At 51.1% G+C, this 23985-nt stretch overlaps 1 protein-coding gene across 8 annotated transcripts in view; it reads right to left on the bottom strand.

The window, feature by feature from the left end:
• Positions 1-797: 797 nt before the first annotated feature.
• Positions 798-23985, bottom strand: part of D2HGDH (D-2-hydroxyglutarate dehydrogenase) — a 45095-nt gene continuing 21907 nt past the window's right edge. For 2 of the 8 annotated variants that reach the window (XM_075003710.1, XM_075003711.1), the window contains exon 10: positions 18770-22415. In XM_075003710.1, the coding sequence (XP_074859811.1) occupies positions 22156-22415 (260 nt within the window). In that variant the 3' untranslated portion in view covers positions 18770-22155. Of the gene's footprint in view, positions 2232-9207; positions 14342-18279; positions 18409-18769; positions 22416-23985 lie in introns of those variants that run through there. The other 6 variants (XR_012646751.1, XR_012646752.1, XR_012646750.1 and 3 more) reach the window with 6 other exon arrangements.

Genomic DNA, 23985 nt, shown 5'->3' with positions numbered 1-23985 from the left:
GGAATAATTGTTAATGTTCCCACACACACACACCTCAGACAAAGGGAATGTGTGCACCGCTCAGCTTGAAATCATGTGTTGATTCGAAAACGAGCCCAATCTGTATGCCTAAATCACCTGACCTGTTCAAAGAGCAACAGGATAATATGATATGATAATAGTCTTTATTGTTGTTTATTAACATTGTATACAGCAGCTTAGTGCCAGTTATCTCCCTTTCATTGAAAGAACCCAGCACAGAGGGCAATTTATACAAACCACACCCAATCATCACGTCTCTCATTGCTGATATGCAACCACTTCATGGGCAGAAAGGAGCAACCCTTAACAGATCAGGCCAGAACACAAGGGATTATAATCAATTTAGTTGAAAGTCAAAGACAAGTGAAAGGGAACTGCAAGGGAGGCTGCCTGAAATGCTCTACCCTGGAAACACAGCACAGCCTGGGAATGTTAGACTTGGGGCCATAACTGCAACATGGGGTAAATGCGTTTGATGATATAAGATGGCTTCGGCCATTGTATGTTTACTTGAGAACAAGGGCTGGCTCTGGTGTGGGAGGTGCAGGGGGAGCTGGTGATAGGGTGACCCCTTGCCTGGCACAGAGATGCAACTTGCTCAGAGGTTGGAGACTCATTTCCTGGCTCTGCGGTAGGGGACCCCCTCCCCCAGGGCTCCCAAAGTCCACTGTGACCCCAGCTGCCTGCAATCCCCTTTGCCCCCCTGAAGCCCCCTCCATGTCTGCAGCCCCTCTGCGATCACCTCGCCCCCTAGTGGCCCCAGCCCCTACAATTCCTGTCAGGCTTTGGGAAGGAAAGGGGGCTTTCTCGATAGGTTGGAAAAGGAAGACAGTGGTCTCCTGTTATTGAAGAGTTAAGGCTGATTGAACATACTACTTCAATGCAAGTGTAAAGTATTCCCCCACCCACGAACTGCTTTGGGGAGCTGCAGCCGGCTATTGAGAGACGGTGACCGGAAGAAAGTTTGTGTGTGTCTGTTAGAGCACTGCACAGGCCAGCTCCAGGTGAGAGAGGCTGATCGGCTTGTTGTTTGGTCTGGACTGACAGACTGAAGCCTCACCCAGCTGTCTGCAATCCAATGGAACAACAGCCACATGTCAATGCAAGCAACTGGCACTTTGATAATTAAACAGCGTACGCTCTGGGGTGGGATAACTAATGGGAGTGTACATGCCAGTTACGTTTGGTTTATTTCTGTGTAGATTGTTAAGTGATTTCATACGTTTAGTCTGTAACCCTGTCTCCTTAACTTGTTAAGTAAAGGTGTGTGTTGATTTTTATGTGGCCTGTTAGACATATTCTCTTTATAATTACTGTTTGGGAGTTCAATCCAGATCATAACTGAAATAAGCTTCCTGGAAGATTCCAGAGGCAGACCATTAAGTGTGTGTAGGAGCCAGCCTGGTGGAGGCACTACCATTTTACAGAGCTTTAGAAAGCAGGGATGGAATGGGGATTCCCAACTATCCAACATCAACACTGAGACACTCAGGATCTTCTTTAATATTGAGCCCATCAGGCTCAAAGACAGACAACTGAGTGCTGCCAGCTCCCGAGGAACCCAGGGAGGAGAGAAAAGGGGTTACATATGTTTGTTACAAAAATAAAAATACACACACACTGGAGTCTCCGTTACCTGGTGTAAATGGGACCAGGGTCAGATCTGATAAGTAGATAGTCAGCTAATAAGGACAATGGGCAGTGCTTAAAAATTGCACAGCTACCTATAAAACAGTGTTCACAATCCCTGCATGTCTTGTGGCCAGGGAAATGAAAGTCCAGCGTTCCATTTTAGTCAGGGAACAACACAGATTTCTGTTTATTAGAAGAGAATTTTGGGGATTTGTTTAGTATAGAACATTAGGATCCCTGTTAAGAACAAACAGCACCACAGTCATTTCACAGGACACCTCCCCGCTGGCACTGCCCCAGAGCTCACCTCAGGGAGGTTAAACCTCATGTGGTTGCACATGATGTTGTAGCTTTGTCCCATGCTTTGAAATCCTTCTACAACGTGGGCCCTGAAGCAGTGAGGATAGCCCAGGTGGTAGGCCTGGCCAGCAGGAAGGGCCAAGGGAAGATTGTGCTTCTCTGCAAAGCGGAATAGGATGTTCATGACGGTGCTGCTGGCAGTTTTGTGGGTCTTGAGAAACATCACGTTGGTCTGGGGTTACTTGTGTCTTGGAGGCTTGATGGGAAACCACCACATTCTGTAGGAATGTTTAAAAAAAAAAAAAAGATTTTCTCTTGTGCTGTAATCCATAGCTTCCACCTGGCAGGGCAGCTTGAGCCCCAGCCGTTTCCAACCCACCTGCCCCACTCACTTTACTTTCCAAAGAGCCAGTGGAGTTTAAGCTGTACTGTCTTTCCTTAAAACAACTTGGGCCAGATCCACATCTGGTGTAAATCAGCATTACTCCATTGAATTCAACGAACCTTTTCCCTGGCTGGCCTAAGTCAGCGTAACGTCCTCTAAGTCAATGGACCAAACGCACTGCTGACACCAGCCAAACATCCAGCACTTTGTCTGCCGCTCAGCAAGAGACCGACGCATCCTTCAGCCCCTGGGGCGTCCCCACCAGTGGCACCGTATGCCAGCCTGGCTCTCTCAGCTCCATGCAATAAGTAATGTATTTGTACCTGATTTTGGGGCAGGGGGGAATTTGACCTAAAGGTAAGTGTGTAACTGAAAAAGAATTATCGCACCGTTCTGGAAACCGAAACAGCAGAGCTGGCTTTTATATTCAAATTCGGCACATTAACACATGGTTTAAATCGTGATGGGAACTTTCTGAGTCACTGTAGGGGCTCGTCTGCTTACTTGGCTCAATCTAATTCTTGACCTCCCCCCCCCACCCGTCCACTCTCTGATTTGCTCACCTTCATTATCTTTTTCTGATTTTTCCTCCTTGCTTACTGTTTTTGATTCTCTGCGCCTTAAATATTGAGTCTGTTCTGGTCTGGCTATGGTCTGAAGAAGTGGGTCTGTCCCATGAAAGCTCATCTAATTAACTATTTTGCTAGTCTTTAAAGTGCTACTTGACTGCTTTTTGTTTTGATAGTGTATAGACTAGCGCGGCTTCCTCTCTGTTACTTTCCAGGACCATGTGAATAAGTACTGTTGGGGGAAAGGCATAAAGTAAGGGTACTTTCCATGCTATGGGAACACGTCACCAAGCTAACTGGGACCAACACCCGCTCTGCAGCAGAAATGAGGCATTTCCTGATGTTGCAGGTTGCAAATAGACCTATTTGAAGGGAACCCCAACTTAGGAAGGTGCGCTGAAGTACATCAGAACAGATGTCCCACTCGTGGTCCGGTGCAAATTGCCGGCTCAGCATGTCTTCTGTGACATTGCTAATGCCTGGTAAGTGTGAGCCTCTTAGTGTTATGTCATTTGCAATGCACCAGTTCAATAGTCAAACAGCCTCCACACATAGCTCACACGAGACCTGGCTCCACCTTGTCAGTTGACATAGTACATTGTAGTAACGTTGTCGGTATTGATTCCGCCTGCTGTATCCCATATGTACGGTAGAAAGCATTTGCATGCATTGAACACTGCTCTCAGCTCCAGCACATTTATGTGTAGGGCCATCTCCTGTTGTGACCAGCGTCCCTGCACTGATTTGTCTCCCATGGATAACCCCCAGCCTATACTGGAAGCGTCCATCATTTTAAAGCTTGAAGTCTGAGGCTGGAGAAGGGCAAGCCCTGACTTTAGCTTTTTGGGCTTCATCCACCACTGCAAGAATTACAGAACCTCTGCGGTTGGTGACATCCACTTGTGAACGGTGTGTTTCATTGGCATATGTACTCTTGCTAGCCAATGCGGGAGGCAGCAAAAATAGAGTCTGGCATTTTGTACTACGAATGTAATGGTGGGTGTGTGGTCCGAAAGCTGAAGACAAGGTATCATCTGTACTGTGGGACTGTGCATTACGACCTGCGTCAGTGATTGACTGGTGTGAAAGCGAGTAGCAGACAGGTACACCCTCACAGTGGCAGATCGAGGCAAGCCCTCTGAATTGTATGTGCTGCGTGGTTTTGGTGGTTGATTTCTGAAAATTGAGACTTAGGCCCAGAGATTGAAATGTCTTTCTTGTGATGTTTCACATATGAAAGACATCCGCATGTGAGTGACCTTTCAACAGGCAATCATCCAGGTACAGAAAAAAGACGACATCAAAACGGTGTAAGTATGCTGACACCACCGAGAGTGTCTATGTGAAAACTCTGGGCACCAACGAAAGGCCGAAGGGCAGGACTTTGCACTGAAAATGTCATATGCTTAGTGAGAACAGTAGCAAGTGCCTGTGCACAGGGTGAATAGTTACGTGAAAGTACGCATCCTGTAAGTCGAAAGATGCCAACCAATCCCCGTTGTTCAGTGGTGTAATTATAGAAGTAACAGTTACCATATTCAAACGCTGCATACAAAGATAACGGTAGAGCGCTTGTAAGTCTAAAATTGGTCTCCCCCTGCCCTATTTTCTTCTCTGTGAACAAGTAAGAAGACTAGAATCCTTTGCCTCTGAATTCATCTGGTCCCCTCTCCAGGGCGCCTGTGGATAGGAGGTGTTCAACCTCTTGCTTCAGCAAGGTCTTGTGAGAGGGGTCCCTGAAACGGGACTGGGGGTGTGTGTGGGGGTGGTTGGTGGGAGGATGTGGAATGGGATGGCCTGTTCCACAGAAATGATCTGTAGCACCCATTTGTCTGCGGCGATGGCCGCCCACTGTTGATAGAATGGTCTGAGGCAGTGATGGAACAGGTGGTGAGATGGCCATTTGCACTGGATGACATCTGTGGTAGTGCAGTCCTTGACACAGGAGTCAAACCTGCTGTCTCCTCATTTGTGGCGCAGGGTTACTGCGTGGGGAGGTTTACATACCCAGCATTCTCACAGTTGTTCTAGCGTCCTTGCTAGAATGTAGGACTGTATCAGTAGACTCGGCAAACAGTTTTGCTTTGTCAAAGGGGAGATCTTCCACCTTTGTTTGTCACTCTTTGGGAATGCCCAGTGTTTGTAACCACGAGACTCGCCTCATTACCACAACACTACCAATGCATGGTGCAGCTGTGTCTGCCACATCCAGAGCAATCTGGACTCCTGTACATGAGGCAGTATATCCTTCTTGGACTACTGACTTCAGAATAGACTTCTTATCATCCAGGACATATTACATTAGAGGCATCCATTTGATTAAGTAGTCAAAACTGTGATTGGAAAGGTGTGTGACATAATTAGCCACGTGTAATAATAATGAGGAAGAGGAAAACACCTTTTGTCCAAATAAATCAAGTCTTCTTGATTCTGTGTCAGACACCGTAGACATGTCTTGTGGTTTCTTCGACCTCTGCTGAGATGACTCCACCACTAGAGAGTTGGGCTGACAGTGGTTTAACAAGAATTCCATGACCTTTGATGGGACAAAGTAGTTTTTATGCACTTTCTGATTGGTCAGTGGAATAGCGACGTGAGTCTGCCAATCTTATCTGCAGCGTCTGTAATGGCGTCATCCAGTGGAATGGCTATCATAGCTGATGTTTGGGGCCTCAAGTTCTTGCACAGCCTATGTGTTTTCATGGACCACCGCAACCTGGATGTCTTGCGTCTTGGCAACACTCTTGAAGACCTCCTGAAATTGCCTCAGGTCATCAGGAGGGGATATGTCATGGGGATGACTGCCTCATTGAAGGATGATGAAGAGATGTCCATCTGATAGGCCTCTTCTTGTTCCTCCACAATTTCTTCCAATTCTTCCTCAATGCGTTCTGAGGGAGTGGTAAGCCCTGCCCCTGGGCATTCTCTTGAAGAGGAAAGAGGTGTCTCTTTGGAAGTGGAGATATAGAGCAACTGTATGAGGGACGTGAGTCTGGAGATCAGTCCCTGGATCTAAAGTAATAAAACCCCTGGTGACGCTCCTCGCAACAATACCAGTGTGGGTAACAGCAAAAGCGTGATCCCAGTAAAGATAAACTGGATTGTGAATAGCTTCTATGAGTATGATGGTGAAAGGAGTACGGTACGTGAGATCATCTTGATGATGGAGATATCTGCTGGGAGTAGTCTCACGGGTGGCATGACTATTGTAAGAGAGGCGAGGGAGGTTTGAGCCAAGAGGAAGTGGCCTGAGGAAGGGACATGGAGGTCTGAGAAATTATGATGGAGGCATCGGAGGCCATTCTGGTGTGACTGGTTCTGGGGGGACAGTTAGGAGATAATGGCGACATCATGATGACCAAGTTAGAAGAGGGGCTACGGTGCCATGTTTTAGTTTGCATCTTCCTGGGTTGTTGAAAAGGGTGTGAGTCAGAGGCTGAAGGGTACAGTGCTGACTGACCTGGTGCTGAGAGGGCTGGTAGCGTACTAGGTGCTGAATCCAATGGTGCCGTTGGTCTCGATGTTGTGTTTGTCAGTGCCCGTCATGGTTCCGATAGTCCTGGTGTGGATTCTGTGAGTGCTGAGACCCTTGGTACTGTGCACCTCTGTTCGGAATCCTCCGATGCTGATGTTGTTCTTGCTACCGGGGTGATTGTCTCAGTGCCGCATTTTCCGGTGAAGGCTGCTTCGAGACAAGTGAGCTCCTTGGTTCCAAGGTGTGTCTGTGCACCTGAGCTGGAGCCACAGATTTCTACTGTTTGGGCCGTTTGTTCCTTTTAGAAACAGAGGGATCGTGGCTTTCAGCCTCACTCGTCCTGCTTCTCTGTAGAATCGGCAAAGCTCGAGTAGGAGATGATCTCTTTTTCTTGCGGCCAGGAGAAGCCAATGAGGCCACTTTGCACTTGTGAGGTGCTGTTGAACCCTGATGGGGAGTAGGCTCAGAGGTAGAAGGCTGATGAGCCTTGTCAAAGCGGATCATCTGCAGCCTCATCTCTCTATCCCAGCCTTGCAGTGAGCTTAGAGCTGGGGGGATCCCAGGCAGCAGATGCATTTGTCATGGCCAGAAGAGGCTGACATAGCTTCACAGCATGACTCACACTTTTAAAACGTTCCACAGCCATTTTTTTGTTTTGTTTGTCTTTTGTAGAATGGTAAATGGTATTTAACCGTACTTTAGGATGGTAAACAGTACTTAACAGCAGATTAAAAAAAACTTCTAAGTAACTCAGAAAATTTATTCTGTAACTGCTCCTTTCCCTCCCCTCCTTTTTAAAAAAAAAATAACTATGTGCAATAAAGAGTTTCAAAACGTTCAGACAATAAAAGAAGCTGTTAACAAGCAAATTCACTTTTCTTGCAGGCGTGCGCTGGAGCACAACCAAACTCTGTCTGCAGCTGCGGGCAATTGAGAGGACCTGGCTTGGAGCAGATCGCGCATGTAACTAACAGCGCACAAAGGGCCCAGTGTGCCCCTGCAGGTGCGCAGTCCGGCTAACTACGGCTTGAAAATCTCTGAACTGTGGTGCCAAAGTGAGCCTGACACCTGATGTGGAGCGCCCAGGGGGACCACTCGAAAAACAACGTAAGCTTCGACTCACGACCAGTTTGGGGTTTGTGCCCTGTGTTTTGAAGAGTCTGCACACACGTCGGGGCTCCCACTCTTGTGCTACCTTGGAAGCCTAACAAGGACGTCATCAGTTCGTCTGCAGCAATGGACACTGAGGCTTCCTGGCAGGAAAAGCTTGATAACTCGAAGGATTGTTCAGCACTGGAGCAGGTTACTGGGTGAGGCTGTGGAATCCCCATCACTGGTAGTTTTCAAACACAGGTTCGACAGCCACCAGCAGGGATGGGCTAGGTCAGTGGTTCCCAAACTTTTTGGCATCACGCCCCCCATTTTGATTTTTGACAAACCCACACACACACCCCCTCTTTACCATCATCCAACCCCCTTTTTAATAAAAAAATTAAATCAGTAATTTAAAATGAACACAAACACTAGAGGTACAAATGTTATTTAAAATTAAAAACAAGAACTTTTTTTTTTCTTGGCCTCTTGTGGGTGCCTTGTGCAGTCCCAGTTGGCCAGCGGCCTAACCCCCTGTGCCAGCCACCACAGCTGCCTACGCCAGCCACTCACCCACCTCAGCTCTGTGCTGCCAGAGCCGCCTGCCCAATCCCCACGCTGCTCAGGCCAGTCACATGCCCACCTCAGCCTCCTGTCCATTCCTCACTCTGCTTGGGCCAGCTGCTATCCCGAGCTGCCCAAGCACAAGCCACCTGGACCCTGTAAGGCCGGAGCCAGCCACCCAAGTCCTGCGAGTCCTGCAAGCTGGCCGGCCGCCTGAACACTGCAACCCACCTGCCCAAACCCTCTCCTCCCCTGCCCTCCCCACCGCTCCCACAAAGCCAGGCACCTCCAGCCCCCTGCTCTTACCCCATCCCCCTTACCTGAGCCAGGCACGCCCAGACCTCCAGCCAACCCCATCCTCCTCCTCCTCCCCGACCACCAACCCACTCTCACTCACCTTTGCATGTGGATATTTGCCAGCTAACTGCTTTTTATACCGGCTGCCCAGGAACACACACGTAAAATGGCAGGGACTGAGAGCAAGAAGCAAAGGGTGGGGAGAATGATAGGGGAAGCTGGGTTGCCTTGTGCCCCCTGAGGAATTTCTTCATGCCCCTCCGGGGGGGGCACACCCCCCAGTTTGGTAAAGCATGGTCTAGGCTTATTTGCTCAGAAGGACTAGAGATCTTGAGATCCCTTCCGCCGTACATTTCTAGCAGTGTTTGTCATCAGAAGGCCCCTCTGGTTAGGAGCTGTAGAAAAGTCAAGCCATTGGTGGATCGGTCCCAGAACAGCCCCGCAACACAGTGGGATAGGTTATAATAGCACTTTACAAGCAGGCTTGAGCCAAAAGTGTCTTCACTGCTGAAATCCTAATGGCAGGCTTTGATACGCACGTATTTCCAATGTCGAATGTATGCGCTAAAAAAGAATCTGGACCAACTCTTGAGCCTTTGTATCAAAGTGGAAGGAAACAGCAACTTCACAGTCTTGCCAAAATTACACCACTTAAAGACTGCTTCCCCTGCACTGCCCCAGCGGCTAGATCCAAGGACGGAATACCCACCTTGCAATTAATCACATACCTGAAATAAAGCCCCACATCTCAACTCAGAGACATAGGAACCAGTGACACAGATTGTGAACGCATTCCCTGCAGCTTCCTACAAGGCTAGTTCTTGATCCTACCCTTGTGACCACTTTCCCCCACTCCATTGCCATCATCTTACCTCCAAGTGCACCTTAATCTTTTCATACTGTCTCCGGCCTGGCCTGGGTGCTTGAACTACCGTTCTTTGTAAGCCCACAGAGCATGTCCCTCTGGTTCCAGCTCCTCCAGCGTCTTGTGTTAGAGCCACTCTTTCCAGGAACCCACCAGGTCTGAGACAGGGAGGGACAAAGGGCGTGGCTATGTGTCAACCGCATGCGAGTGCTCAAAGATTCCTCTTCAAATGAACAAATTGCCCCAGCTGTGGCCTCCATCCAGAAACTTGGGGCAAACATCATGTACGTATTACAAAATAAATTGTATTTGGTTTGAACGTAACGTAATAAATAGGAGGAACAGTGGGGAAAATGGCTGTTAGCCTTTCCAGACAACTCTACCCATTTCTGGAGTGTGATTTCTCTTGTGTAGCCCAAGATTCACCTCACTTAACAACTTACCAAACCAGACACACAAAAATTTTACAGCACACTAGTACTGACCTATTGCTACTGTGGCACTTTACCAAATAATCACAAAATAGACCAGTTGGCGTATGAGTATTATACTTTCATTTCAGCGTGATACTTTGGTTATGCAGAGGTGTTTGCCATGTAAATCAAGCACTCAGGCTCCCAGATACTGAGACAGCGTTAATGGAGGACCGCAAAACAAATGGAACAATATGCCTGAAAAATGAAGACTCAAAAAAATACTCTGGGAAAACAATAGTGAGCACATTTCACATTGATACCAAAAGTGCCAAAAATCACATTGAAAGTAGCTTTCTGAGGTTAAATATGTAACCCGATTCCACCCCAGCAAGTCTCAGAGTGAAACTCAACAGCACACTCTGCTCCCATGATCATCTTGAGAAGATAGCTGCAAAGTTGAAAATGAGAACCAGCCTAATCCCGTGGAAGAGGCAATTTTTGCTTCCTTTTCATGTTGGTATTTCACAGCTTCTCAGCTTGGTTAACCAGCATGTTTGTACCCAAGGTGCTGTTTGGAGCAAAGGCGGCACATGCAATGCGGCCAGACTTGTTGATGGTGTAAATCAGAATAGCTCCATGCCCATCTAAGCCATACTCTGTCCCCACGGTCCATCCGTGCTTGCAAACTGTATGCTGGGCTGGTGCCTAGAGTGCCCTAGCAGCCGTGGTTGAGCTGGAGTCGCAATAACATGAGTTTTCCAGGAAGAGCCGTTTCTTCCGGGACTATTGTCTTTCACATTTCCCAAGTCCTGACTCAAGAGTTTGCCTGAATATTCCACATTCCCGAGGGGTCACTGCCACCAGCCTGGATGAAGGAGCCCTGAGGTTACTGTAACGGACCCAGGGATGCTAACAAGCATAGAGAAGCAGAAGGTGGTTTATTTCCCATCTTCCCCCTTGAACCTTCCCTGAGCTGCACAGGCCCTTCACCATGTGCCACTCTCTGAAAATGGAGAGCTGAGACAATGAGTTCAGGGGCAGCAAAGTTTACAGGAACCTCCAGTATTCAAAGACTTCGGAACTCTCTGCAGAAAGCAGAGTTGGCACCTGTCTCTGGTGGTATTTGACTGGAGACCTGACTGATGGGCTGGATGGGTGCCTAGGCCACCTCTGCTTGCTGAAGGAGATAGAATCTTATGTGGCAAGCATCCCGTGACACCTGGGCCCCTCTGTGCAGGGAATGTGCCCTGTAGGATTGGTAAAACAAAACCCCGGAGAACAAGAATAGACTTGGTCTGCTCCAGGTTTGCACAGAAACCTGAGAGATTATTTTATATGGACACTAGAAGACTTACCCAGCATTGAGTGAGTGCTTCAGAACAGGAGGCTGTGGTGGGTGCAGGCATCATGGTTGGGAGTGGAGGGCCCTGCGCAGAGGTTGGGGGGCAGGAATCAGGGCAGAGGGGGAAGGTGAGGGGCTCAGTAGAAAGGGTATGGAGCTCAGGGCAGGGAGTGGGGGTGGTTGGTGGCTGTTCCCCAGGGCTGGAATGCTTGCTGCCCCCTGTGGTCATTTTGGGGTATAACTGTCCCTGTGCTTGCTGCCCCCCTCCCCCCGTGGTGTTTTGTGAGTATAACTGCCCCTGCTATTACACCCCTCCCTTTCCGTCTGATGAGAAAACAATCCAATTCCAGACACATGCCACTGTCCTGGCACACCCCAACCCTGACCTTGCCTTGTTATGATTTGAGGATGCTGTATTCCAAATTTGGTGGTTGAAGCTCTCTCTCTTCAGGAGGAGTTCTTGAACAAATGGACTCTCAGACATAGGAAAGACAGATGGACACACAACGTTTCTAAAATATCTAGTAGATGCTGTCTTACTGCCCATACCTGTTGCAGGAATCACTGCTGGCCACAACAGATCCAGTTTCTGCCTCTAGAGCTGCAACGTTAAGTTCTCTACCTCTCATTATCAGGTACATTTTAAAAGTTCATGCATGACATACTAACATTTTGCTTACTGCGAAAGGCTGTCCACTTTCTGTAGTTTACAAAAGCAGGCTTGTCACCGTAGGATCTAAGCCCTTAAACACAGCCACTGAGATTTACATACCGTTGTTGGCAGAGGGTGCTACAGAGGCCACTCCTGGAAACAATCATTTGCCTCATTTTGTTGGTGTGTGAGTACTAACCGTGCCTTGTCCCCTTACTGTGGGAAGGTAGTGGCAAACGAATGAGTTTTTAGCAGTTTCTAAGCTGGCCAAGTCTCCTCTCTTCTCCTCTCCTCTGGCACCCATCCCACACTCAAGAGTCTTTCAAGACAGAAGATGACTATCTCCAGAAGCCACTAGCTACATGGTGACCCTGTGAGGGGCAGTGTGGGGACAGGGGAGTAGGGGGAGCTGGGGCTGAGACTGGAGAGTGCACTGGGGAGCTGGAGAGGACGTTGTAAGGTGTCTGGTGAATGTGGGGGAACGTGGAGGCAGCACAGCACTGCCAGGTCCCCAAAGGAGTTTGGGAAGGCTACAGGATATGGACAGGGTTTCCTGCCAGCCTGTACCTGTTTGGAGCTATGAGGTAAGATGTCCCTCTCTTGCATGTTGTTGTTAGCCTGTTTGCCAGAGAATGGGTATGAGTGACAGGAGAGAGATCACCTGATGATTACGCATTCTGCTCTTTCCCCAGGGAGCACCTAGCATTGGCCACCATCAGAAGATAGGATCCTGTGCTAGATGGACATTGGATCTGACCCAGTGTGGCCATTCTTACGTCCTTGCGCTGGGGCACAGACACAGACGAAAGGGAGGGCTGCACATCTGTTAGCCTCCATGGGAATATCTACACCGAATCACAGGGGCAGCAGGGAGTGTGGGGGGATGTTGTTTGTAAAAATGGTTCAGACTGAAATATAAAAATGAGCCAGAAATCCTCGTGGAGTCATTACCAGGTGGCAGAGGCTTTCACAGAGCAGGATGTTTTCCAGCCCATTTACTAAGGGTGGTGTATTGAACTTGCTGTATTTGGGTGTGTTGACCAAAGCGTTTATTATGAAGATAATAGGGGGCTGAATTCATGATGCTTAACCCTCTGGCAACTCCTTCCACTCTACCCCTAGTCCTGGTCAAGCTGTCCAGCCATCCATTCTGCTACTGGCTCAGAGGTACAGCTCTGCAGTGAGGTACCATCAGCAAAGCACTGCATCCACCGTTAGCCTTCCAATTACTACTGGCCAAGGCTGTGCAAAGTTACTACTGCACCTGCTAAGTCTGTGCTGGGTTTCTGCCAGGCTCCCTCCTCCCCCGGGCCCATTTCTCTAAGGGCTCCCTGTGTGCTGTGTGGGCAGAGTGAGATGCACCCTGATGCCACAATCTGGACTCCCCACGTCCTGTAAGTGCTCTCTCTTCATAAGGCCACTAGCCAGGACTTCACTCTTCCAGTGGGGTAAAAAGGGAGGCAGAGGGAGAGGAGAAAACTAGCGAGAAGAGACACCAGTTACAAAAAGCAGAGCAAAGTGGCTTATTGCCCTCACAGCAGTCATAGTTCCTGGCATCTGCACCTGTGCCCCCTACTGAGATCCAACCAGGGATCCCAGCCTCAGGCTGCCGGCTCCCCAGCCCACCCCATCCTTGGGCTGCAACCCACCTCTCTGTCTCCCCACTGACTGCCAGAGGTGCTTCCAGGCTGCACAGCTCACTGCCTACCCTCTGAACTCCCCAGCACAGCGCACAACAACTCATTTTAATAAGGTTGGGCCAGGATATTCACCCCCTGCCTTTTCACTGACTCACTCAGAACGTTTCCTCAGCTCTCGTCCCCTATTGTCCTTCCTTTACTTATGTCACATCAATGACATCTATATCATTTGGACCCACAGTAGAGAGCCTCTGGAAGAATTCCACACAGTTAACAACCTGCTCCCCACGATCAGTCTCATCCTTGACCATGTCACATGAGAGATCCATTTCCTGGACACCGCAGTACAAATCACTAATGGGGCTCATACGCCTGTACCTCAACCAATGTTACATATGCCCTCATATGCCAGCAAAGCCCCTCCGCTATGTAGATTGGACGGATTGGACAATCATTTTGCCAAAGAACGAAGGGACACAAAGCAGACATTAGGAATCTGAATACATGTAAACCTGTTGGTGAGCACTTCAATGGAGTGGGCCACCCTGTTAAAGACCTGAGAATATGCGTCTTACAACAAAGACACTTTAACAGCAAATTACAAAGGGAAACATCTGAACTGCAATTTATGCTCAAAGTCGACACTTTGCGACTTGGTCTTAATAGAGATAGCAATTACCTTAGTCATTACAGGTTCCCCCTCTTTGATATTCATAGTGATCTCAGGACAGACGCTTACAGTTAGTAATTCTCTCCCCTCTTCCCACCACCTTCTGTGCTATGTGTCTGAGTTGTCAACAAGGTGACTTTGCTGTCCAGGGCTGTGTGTACATACCTGCAGGAGGAGCACAGAAGGGTGGTTGCAGGGCTGTTTATGATGGAATATAAAACAAATATTGAAACTCTGAATCATAACCAGAAGGCAAAGGGTGAAGGTGGTTTCCAGAGCACAACGGACAGTTGTTTTTCAAGCTCTCAGACCAGCTCTCCTCCTGTTTGAATCGAGATTGTGAACTGAAAATACGGCCTATCACAAGGCCAAAGGATGATGGCCGACTCTGACGCGGCTCTTACCCACACCAGCTCACTACCTAAAAAACAAAATTGTTAGTCTTTAAGGTACTGCAGGACTGTTTGTTTTTTGTGAAGCTACAGACTAACATGGCTAGCCCTACGAGTGCATCTGCTCTCTGACAGATGTCATTTTGATTTCAGTCTTCCACTGCCCACAGATTCCCTTAGCATTCAAGTACCATCAATAGAAACTGGGTGAAATGTTTTGCAGGCTTTTATGGCTTTTGCAGATTTGGGTGAACTGAAACATTAGGCAGAGTGATACAGAATGCACACAACTGTACTGGTTGCAAAAACCAAATTCCAAAAAAGATCACATGGTTTTGTTCTCAACACTTTTAAACCAAGGCTTTAGATGAACACAACTTTTTTTCAAATTTTACTTCAATGTTGTCATTAAAGATGCTTTTAAAAGCAACTTGGAATGAAACATAATAGCCGTGTCTACACGTGCACGCTACTTCGAAGTAGCGGCACTAACTTCGAAATAGCGCCTGTCGCGGCTACACGCGTCGGGCGCTATTTCGAAGTTAACTTCGACGTTAGGCGGCGAGACATCAAAGTCGCTAACCTCATGAGGGGATCGGAATAGCGCCCTACTTCGACGTTCAACGTCGAAGTAGGGACAGTGTAGACGATCCGCGTCCCGCAACGTCGAAATTGCCGGGTCCTCCATGGCGGCCATCAGCTGGGGGGTTGAGAGACGCTCTCTCCAGCCCCTCAGCTCACTGGTGGCCGCGTGGAGCGGCCCCTTAAAGATCCCCTCCCCCTCCCTTCCTGTGCAGGAAGCTGAGGGAACGTGCAGGCTGCAGCCTGCACACGCGGCCAGCCTGCACCACCCTCAGCCCCGCACACAGCTGCGATGGCTGGCCGGCAGCCCCCCCAGCGCCCCCAGGGTACCCCCCCCAAGGGGAGCCAGGGCAGCCAGGCTGGCAAGCGGCAGCGGGGCCCCTCCTGGACGGAGGCCGAGCTGCGGGACCTGCTGGGGCTCTGGAGCGAGGAGGAGGTGCTCCAGGTAATGGGGAGCAAGAGGCGGAACGCGGATGCGTTTGCTCAGCTGGCCGACGGCCTGGCTGTCCGGGGTCACCCTGCCCGCACTCCTGACCACGTCAGGAGTAAGGTCAAGGAGCTGCGGCAGGGTTACTCCCGGGCCCGGGATGCGGCCAGCCGATCTGGGGCCGCCCCCGTCACTTGCCCCTTTTACAGGGAGCTCAGGGACATCCTGGGCCCCTGGCACACCTCCTCCCCTCCGGCCACCCTTGACACCTTGGCTGACAAGCCCCAGCAGGCCCTGCAGACGGAGTCCGCCCCGGAGGCAAGCCCCGCACCCCGGGGGGCCCCCCCCCGGGACATCGCGGCAGCAGGAGGAGGAGGAGGAGGAGAAGGAGGAGGGGGGCTCCTCCTCCGCAGAATCCAGGCTGCAGATCCTCCTCCTGCCATCCCGGAGCAGCAGCAGGGCCTCCGCCCCCCAGGGATCTCCGGACCGTGGGAGCGGACCGACAGGTAGGTACCCCCCTCTGGTGGACATCCCTGGGCTTGAGGGAAGGGGGTAAGAGATATGTGTCCAGGGCCCCCCACATGCTCACATGGCCATGGCCCCAAGGACACCAGGGCCATGGCCCTCACAGCACTGCATCCATCAGCCCCTGCCCCCCCCACCCCGCATGACAGTGCCATGCCCCATCCCCGGGCCAGGGGGGAGCGGAGCCTCGAGGGGCCCCCGGGAGGAGGGGGTGGGACACCCCGCAGCAGCAGCATGTGATGGAGTGGGGGGAGTGCCAAAGGGAGACTCAGGCTACATATGAGCACCAAGAGCCGAATAGCTCCCAGGGGCAAAGGAGGATCCTGGGGCTACAGCTGGCAGGTGACACCTCTGCCCTGAACAAACAGGAGGGAGGAGCCGAGCTGGCTTGGACTTGGGGGGCGAGGGCGGGGCCCACAGGTAGAGGCTAGGGGAAGGGAGAGCTGGAAGGCAGCCAGCCTGAGGAGGGGGAAAGCTGCATCCCAGAGGGGCACCCCTTGGGGTCTTCTCCCCAGGATGGGTTGGAAGGACTGTCTCTTCCGACAGCTGGTGCTGTCACTCCTGGCAGAAACTGGGCATCTGTGGCCTAAGAAACCTCTCCTGCTCCTGCTCTCAGACCCTGCAGGGTGAAGTGAGAGTCGCTCCCACCAGGGGACGGGGTGCAGGGCAGGGGGACCCCTGAACCCCATCCATCACAGCAGCAACTCCCGGGGACGGGGATGGGGATAGGGAACCTGCAGCACGGGGCTGGGGGGACAAAGGCCACGGCTCGGGGCCCACACTAATGCCTGTCTCCATTCTTCTTCCCCCCCTCCTCTCCTGTGTCCTGCACCTGCACCATCAGAAGGACCAGAAGAGAGCGCTGGCGAGGCATCAGTCGTCCCGGAGAGCCCTCCGGGACCATCGCTCCAGGGCAGCCCCTCGGCCAAGGACCGACCGGCCCCACAGTGGGCTAGACGGCGGACCCCGCGCCACCAACCGCCGACGGCGACGGACCCCCAGCTGCTGGCCATCCACCGTCGGCAGCTGGAGGTTGCGGAGCAGCACCTCCAGCTGCAGGAGCGGGCGCTGGCCTGGCGCCAGGAGGCATGGGGGGCCTACATGGAGACATTTAACCGCTTGGTGGACTACCTGGCCCCCCATGCCGCGCCGGCCGCCACATCGCCCGCCCTGCCTGCTCCTGCAGCCCCACCACCAGCTGCTCCGCCCGTCGCCGTCCCGTCCGCCGTCGCCCCACCACCCACCGGCGAGGGCCGGAGCGCCGAGGGACCCCTGGAGCCACCTGACACTCGCCGGCCACCGTACCTTCCGGTCCAGCCCGCTCCCACCCAGCCACGGACCAGGCTGCGACCACGGCGGGGTTCCCAGCGGCCCACGCCCAGTGCCAGGCTATAGGGGCGAGGGGCCTGGGACGTGGCTCCCCCCTTGTATATAGTTGGACCCTGTTGTTTTCTGCCCCCGGTTTGCCCCGTCCCCCCCATGTAAATAGTTCTCCCCTTTATCTTCCCTGGTTTTCTTTTGATTATTGAGGACTGTTGTTTCTTTGTATTGTTTTATTTTTGTACATATTGCTTTTGTTCAACATGTTTGTACATAGTTTTTGGTTTTTGGTTCAAATATTTATTTACAGTTCCAAAAAAAAGGCTCGGAAAGAAAAAAAAAAGTTTAAGTTCAGCCACAAGTGCATGCTGTCATTTGTCCAGGACAAGTGGGAGGGGGGTGCGGTGGGGTGCTCCATGGTGTAGGCATTGGGGCAGGAGTGTGGTGGAGGAAGGGGCGGGCAGTAGGGGGCCTGGGCAGAGTTCACCCCGCGGCCTGTTCATCAAAGTGGGCCCGCAGGGCCTCCCGGACCCGGGTCCCCTCGGGGTCCACCTGCCGACTGGGGGCAGCAGGTGGCTGGACGTCTGCCCTGCCGGCCTCCGCAGCCCAGCCCTGGAAAAAGGTGTCCCCCTTGCTCTCTACCAAATTGTGCAGGGCGCAGCAGGCACCCACAATCTGGGGGATGTTGTTGGGGCCTGCATCCAGGCGGGTCAGGAGACATCTCCAGCGTCCCTTCAGGCGGCCAAATGAGCGCTCCACCACCTGGCGCGCATGGTTCAGGCGCTGGTTGAAGCGCTCCTGGCTAGCGGAGAGATGGCCCGTGTAGGGGTGCATGAGCCACGGCCGGAGGGGGTAGGCCGCATCTGCGATGACGCAAAAGGGCATGGTGGTGTCCCCCAGAGGGATCTCCCGCTGGGGGATGTAGGTCCCCGCCTCCAGCCGGCGGCACAGGCCCGAGTTCCGGAAAACCCGGGCGTCGTGGGTGCTGCCACACCAGCCCACATAAATGTCCTGGAAACGTCCCCGGCTGTCCACCAAGGCCTGGAGGATGACAGAATGGTAGCCCTTTCGATTCAGGTATCGTCCTCCACTGTGATGCGGGGCGCGGATGGGGATGTGAGTCCCATTCAGAGCCCCGAAGCAGTTGGGGAAGCCCAGGGTGGCAAAGGCAGCGATGGTGGCATCTGGGTCCCCCAGCCTCACGAGCCTGTGCAGGAGCATGGCGTTGATGGCACGCACAACCTGCAGAGAAAGCACATGGGACAGCGCCAATGAGGGGTGAGCAGGGTGTGCGTGGCCCTGCCCTCCCCTGCCCTGGCCCCCCTGCCCTGCCCTGCCCTGCCCTGCCCTCCCCCCGTGGGTTCGCTTACCTCCATGAAGACAGCCCCGACGGTGGCCTTGCCGACACCAAACTGCTGGCCCACGGATCGGTAGCTGTCTGGAGTGGCCAGCTTCCAGACAGCGATGCCAACCCGTTTCTTGACGCTGAGGGCACGCCGCATGGCGGTGTCCTGGTGCCTGAGCGTGGGGGTGAGCCACTGGCACAGCTCCAGAAATGTTTGCCAGCTCATCCTGAAGTTCCTGAGCCAGCGGTCGTCGTCCCACTCCCCAAGCACCAGCCGCTCCCACCAGTCGGTGCTGGTGGGGTAGCTCCACAGCCGCCGGCGTGTGAGGCGGGGGGGGGGGGCGGGGTAGGGGTTGAGCCCTGCTGCCCTGGGGGCATCTCCTCCTCTGGGGCAAGGAGGTGCTCAGCTGCCTCCCGCATGGCACGGAGCAGGGCAAGCCCTGCTCCTGCCGGGAGGGCTGGGTGGACCTCTAGCTGCTGCTGCTGCTGGGGGTCCATAACTGCAGCGCCCGGGGTCTGTCTGCCTATGGCTCCTCAGATCGCGTGCTGTGCAGGCTGAGTGTGTCTGGGAGGGGCCCTTTAAGGGAGCGGCTAGCTGTTGCCCCGGAAGCGCTAGTCCGCCCTGTGACCCTGTGTGCAGCTGTGCCTGGCATCCCTATTTCGATGTGTGCTACTTGAGCGTGTAGACGTTCCCTCGCTGCGCCTATTTCGATGTTGGGCTGTGAACTGTACCTGTCTTATGGAGCAGCCTGCTTTGTCTCCCTCTGTTTTTGGTTCCTGTATGCGTATTTCTGGATTTTAAGAACTACGTAGAGTGACACTAACATTCCAGAAAGACTAATTTATCTAATGCTTCAGTGTGCATGCAGTCCTTGCTGTAAGCAAGTTGGACCAGTGCAATCTTAATGAAAATTAAGACTGACTTGTTTTTAGTAATGCTTATATTTTATCAAGTTTGGTATGGAGTCATAACCAACCATATATCCATTAGAAGGTCACTGGAAAGAACACCAGGATTCTACCACTGTTCTCATAAGTAAGATTATGAAGGCAGTGGTTCCCAAACCTCACTTATTCACAACTCCCTCTGACAACAAAAATTACTTCATGAACCAAAGAGGGAAACTGAGGCTGAGACCACCCAAGCCCCACTGTCCCAGACTGGTGGGGTCAAAGCTGAAACCCCAGTGCTCTCGGCAGTGGGGCCAAAGCTAAAGCGCAAGGGGTCCAACAGGCAGGGGGCCTGCAACCTGAGTCCTGCCATGCAGGGCTGAAGCCCTGGGCCTCTGACTTTGGTCCTGAGTGGTGGGCACAGTCTTAAGCCCCAGCAAGGCTAAGCCAGCCCTAGCAACCACACTGAAGAGGGGCCCTGAGACACAGACAGAGAACTGCTGGGTTAGGGTGTGATACTGGCAAAACACCATATGAGAGTTTGTGAATTTAAAAGGTGCAAAAATACACCTTTTAATTCTGCTTAAGCTGTAAGGCCATGGCATTCAATACACTCTCCGTTTGCGGAGCATGGAGAGATGCAGCTCAGCAGAAAGCTACATGTGGGGCACCCGCCACTTCGCGCATGCGCCCTATCACATGTTGGGATAAGCGTGTGACAGCAGCGGCAAAAGCGGCTCCTCTGGTCCCAGTGGATTCCAGCTGCGGGGTGACTTGTGCAGCGCAGCTCCAGTGAGTAATCTTGGGGGAGAGGGATGGTGCCTGGCTGGAGTGGGCAATGCCTCGCTTGTGGGAGGGAGGGGGCAGCCGTAGTGATCCGTTAAATTTCTCTTGGACACCACTGCTGGAAAGTGTCAAAGCCCAGCCCTGCTGGGGAACACATTCCCGTGTTCTGTGATTCACAAGACGTGTCAGTGTTTGTCCTGACCCAAACAAGGTTTCTCTCATACTTGCTTTCAGTGAGAACAGTGAAATCCCACAAACCTGGCCAGGTGTACACCAACCCATGTGCACTTCTCAGGCCAGCACAGCTACTTCCCTTGTAACATCACCACTTGCAGCACTCTGTCCATTGGTGCATGGTGGCCAGAGGAGTTAATTCTTTCCTCAGCTGTTCCTGGTTGTTACAGTGGGATCCTGTGGCCTTAGGCCATGCAGACAATCTGTTCCCTAAGCCTGCCCCACTTCATCAGCCTATGTCCCCCATTACCACTTTTCAAATGGGTTTTTGACTTGTATACTTTTGGTCCTGAGAAGCCGCAAGCCAACTATATGATTGATGTGTAGTCAACCTTTCTTGCTTCCCCATTTCTTAACTCCTATTTCTGTACAATCAACATACCCATGCAACCTGGGGGAAAGAGAGCATAGGTGTCTGTCAGTGGCTAATAGCCCCATCCACAAAGACCATTTTGAAAACTAACATACGTACCCTCATTAGAATGTGTATTTTCTCCTTTACCTGCTATGCAGGTTCCCAACCTGAGCATAACAAGCTGCCATCTTTACAAAAGGGCCTCTATCACATGGTACCCCAAGACAATTTTTGCTGTCAAAACAGCCTAGGTAAGGTACATAACAACCAGTTTAGCAAAAATGTAGTGGAAGCCTGCAGGTACCTCCAGGACTTTACCAGATGTGTACACAGGATGATTACAGCCACAGTCACATCAAATGAGAGCACTGTGAGTGGAAGGGGTACAATTCAGCACTGGTAAACACAGCACTTTCACTGTGTCTCCTGCTCTTCTGCCTGGACAGCCCAAAACTCTTTTACTCAGGTTGTTGCTGATGGATCCTGTTTACACCTGACCCCAGATGCATAATATCTGTGTGAGAAGAAAGAATACTGAAGGGTTGACATCACAGAAAACTCTGTTCTGGGAACCAAGGACAGTATTTCTAGCATAGCTACCCAGGATTACCCCTCACACATACAGCAGCAAGCAAACAACAGGCAAATACCTATAACTCCAGGATCAGAAACATTTCCCTCCACACTAAGGGAAGGGGCGAATTTCAAAAAGCTTGTGTTGTACACCTCTCTGCGTGGCACAAGGTGATACAATTTTGGATATACACTCCAGCAGGGATGTGCATTTCAGTGATGGGCAATACCATACCTGAAGTCTGGTAGACCTGGTAGTGGGAACATTTATACACTGAAAAATTCACTACAGGGTAAACCTCTCTTGTCTGGCAACACCTGTACTCCAGCATGCTTTTAGATAGCTGGATAACCATTTATCATGGGTGGGGCCAAGTTTCCTGTGGTCCTATAAAGTCCAGGTACAGTCACCAGCCCTGGCTCTCTGTATTCTGTGCTGTTAGTTGGCTGTAATTTACCTCTAAATGTCTTCTAAGAGCCCAGTGAGCAGTAATGTGCTAGACAATATTGACCTCCCAGGGTATGACAAATTCTCTTGTTCAGCATCGGTCAGGTCCCAAGGTTGCAGGACAGGAGAGGTTCAACCTGTACTGTTCTCTGCTTTCCAGTGGGTCAGAGCTTATGCACCGAAGGATAATACTGTGAGGAAGAGTTGCAATCCTCTACCATTTCATTATCATCATAAAGCAGGCAACTCAGCTCTGGAAGTGGCTGTTCAGTCCACAAGTGACTAACATGCAGTTATGAGCTAGAGATACAGTCGATATAACTGGATATGCACCTGTTTCTCGGCAGCACACAGCTCTCAGGAACTAGCTGGCAGTGTCTTGTAAGGGTTTAGAATCCCTTTGGGGTCCAACAAAGCCTTGACCTGCTGCATCAGAACGACGGCCTCGCGTGGCTTACTGTACTGAATGTACTGCTTCTTCCTGAAGCCCAGCCCGTGCTCTGCACTGATGCTTCCATTGTACCGCGCAGTCCACTTGTACACAAAAGGCTCAATGGCATCCAGCAGGGAATGGTTATAGGACTCAGCTGTGATGTTCAAGTGCAGGTTTCCATCTCCTGGGAAAAAGCATAACAGAGTTGGGCCTGAGATGGTTCAGGGAAAGAAACTGACTGACCCTACTATGGAGGTTCATCATTGGCTCTGCTGTGTAACAAAACAGCAGAGTCCGTGCCAAGTCCTGAGAGAACAGCTGTCCCTTAGGGTTCTACAAACAGTGGTTCCTCTCTTCTGACGGTTAGTTATGTGCTTGACTAGTTCATAACAGTTACGTGCTTGATTAACAGGAAAAGTTCCCTAACTCTTGTGCCATCTCTATGAAGTGCAATCTGTGAGAAAGCCCTCATAAAATAGAGTAAAATAACATTCCATTTCCTGATTTTGTGCTTTTAGAACTAAAACCAGCAAAGATTTATCTAAAGTTACTTCATAAGGACAGTGACATTTTAAATTTACCCAAACAACATTATTCAATCTCTTCTATTTCTATTTTTACAACAATTTAAATGTATTTCTGAGCTATAGTAATAGATTTATGCTTTCTTTTGAACTACCAATCTCTATTAACTAATCAGGAGTCAACAGAAATCTGAAGTTTTCAGTGATTCCTGTTGACTTTGGAACAAAAGAGCTCTGCAAACAGAAGGTGACTCTTGACCTTAAAAAGTTAATGTCAAACTAGTACAAAAGACAACTGTCATCACGAAACCGCCTCTTTAAAGGCACTGCTCTGAAAGTCTGACAGAGAGAGTGCTTAACACCGCTCCACTTGGAGTGACAGCTCTGCATTCTTAAGCAATCCCTTTGTCTGTCTCTGGAGCAGCTGAAGTCATGCTTCACCATGTGCATTTCAAAACATCCTTTTGCAAAGTAACGCCCTTTTTTTTTTCTAAACTGTCTTATTTAATCACTGGTTAATGGCTTGGCTGTAATTGGTTTACAGACACTGTTACTCCCGCTAATAAGGGCAGCGGTTATCTACTATAATCTATATTTATTATTTGATTGAGCAGATAATTTTTTTCCCAGATGATCTATCCAAACCACTAGATAAAGATCTACAAGGCAGTATCTCACGAAATAGCTTACTGCCTTGTACTACAGATTGTTAATGTATTGTTGAAGTTATTAGATCAATTTTTCCATTTGCACAAGGATTGTGTCTGAAATTAGTGGATTCCACCAACCCCTTACACCTTCCACCAGAGAGAGAACTCAGACAGCCAGTGCCTTCTAGTTTCTGATTCTGAGCCATCTAAACCTGAGGCTTTAAGTCAGGGGTGAGGAATCTATGGCCTGTAGCTTGACTGGATCCATCCCCCCAGGTTCCCCTCCCTCCAGCATCCAGCCCACTGCAAGGTGGGGAGTGTGAAGCCCCAAGCCTTGTGGGCTGGAGTCGGGCAAGCCAGGGTTGGATCTGGCCCACAGGCTCTGCCTGGTAGAGGGAAGAAAAGGATCTGCCCACAGCTGCTGCTGTTCCTCACCCCGCAAGTTGGGGAATGGCAGCACAGGGGAGTGCTGCCTGGAGACTTTGCCCTGCTGCTCTGATTGGCCGGAACTGCAGCCGATTGGAGCAGCAGGGAGTGGTCAGGGACACAGGTAAGCGCCCCCCCATTGCCCAGATCTTGC

Source organism: Carettochelys insculpta, chromosome 10, assembly GCF_033958435.1.
Source record: "Carettochelys insculpta isolate YL-2023 chromosome 10, ASM3395843v1, whole genome shotgun sequence".
Classification (NCBI taxonomy): domain Eukaryota; kingdom Metazoa; phylum Chordata; order Testudines; family Carettochelyidae; genus Carettochelys; species Carettochelys insculpta.
The sequence above is the reverse complement of the archived record's forward strand: the minus strand, read 5'-3'. Positions and strand labels throughout refer to the sequence as shown.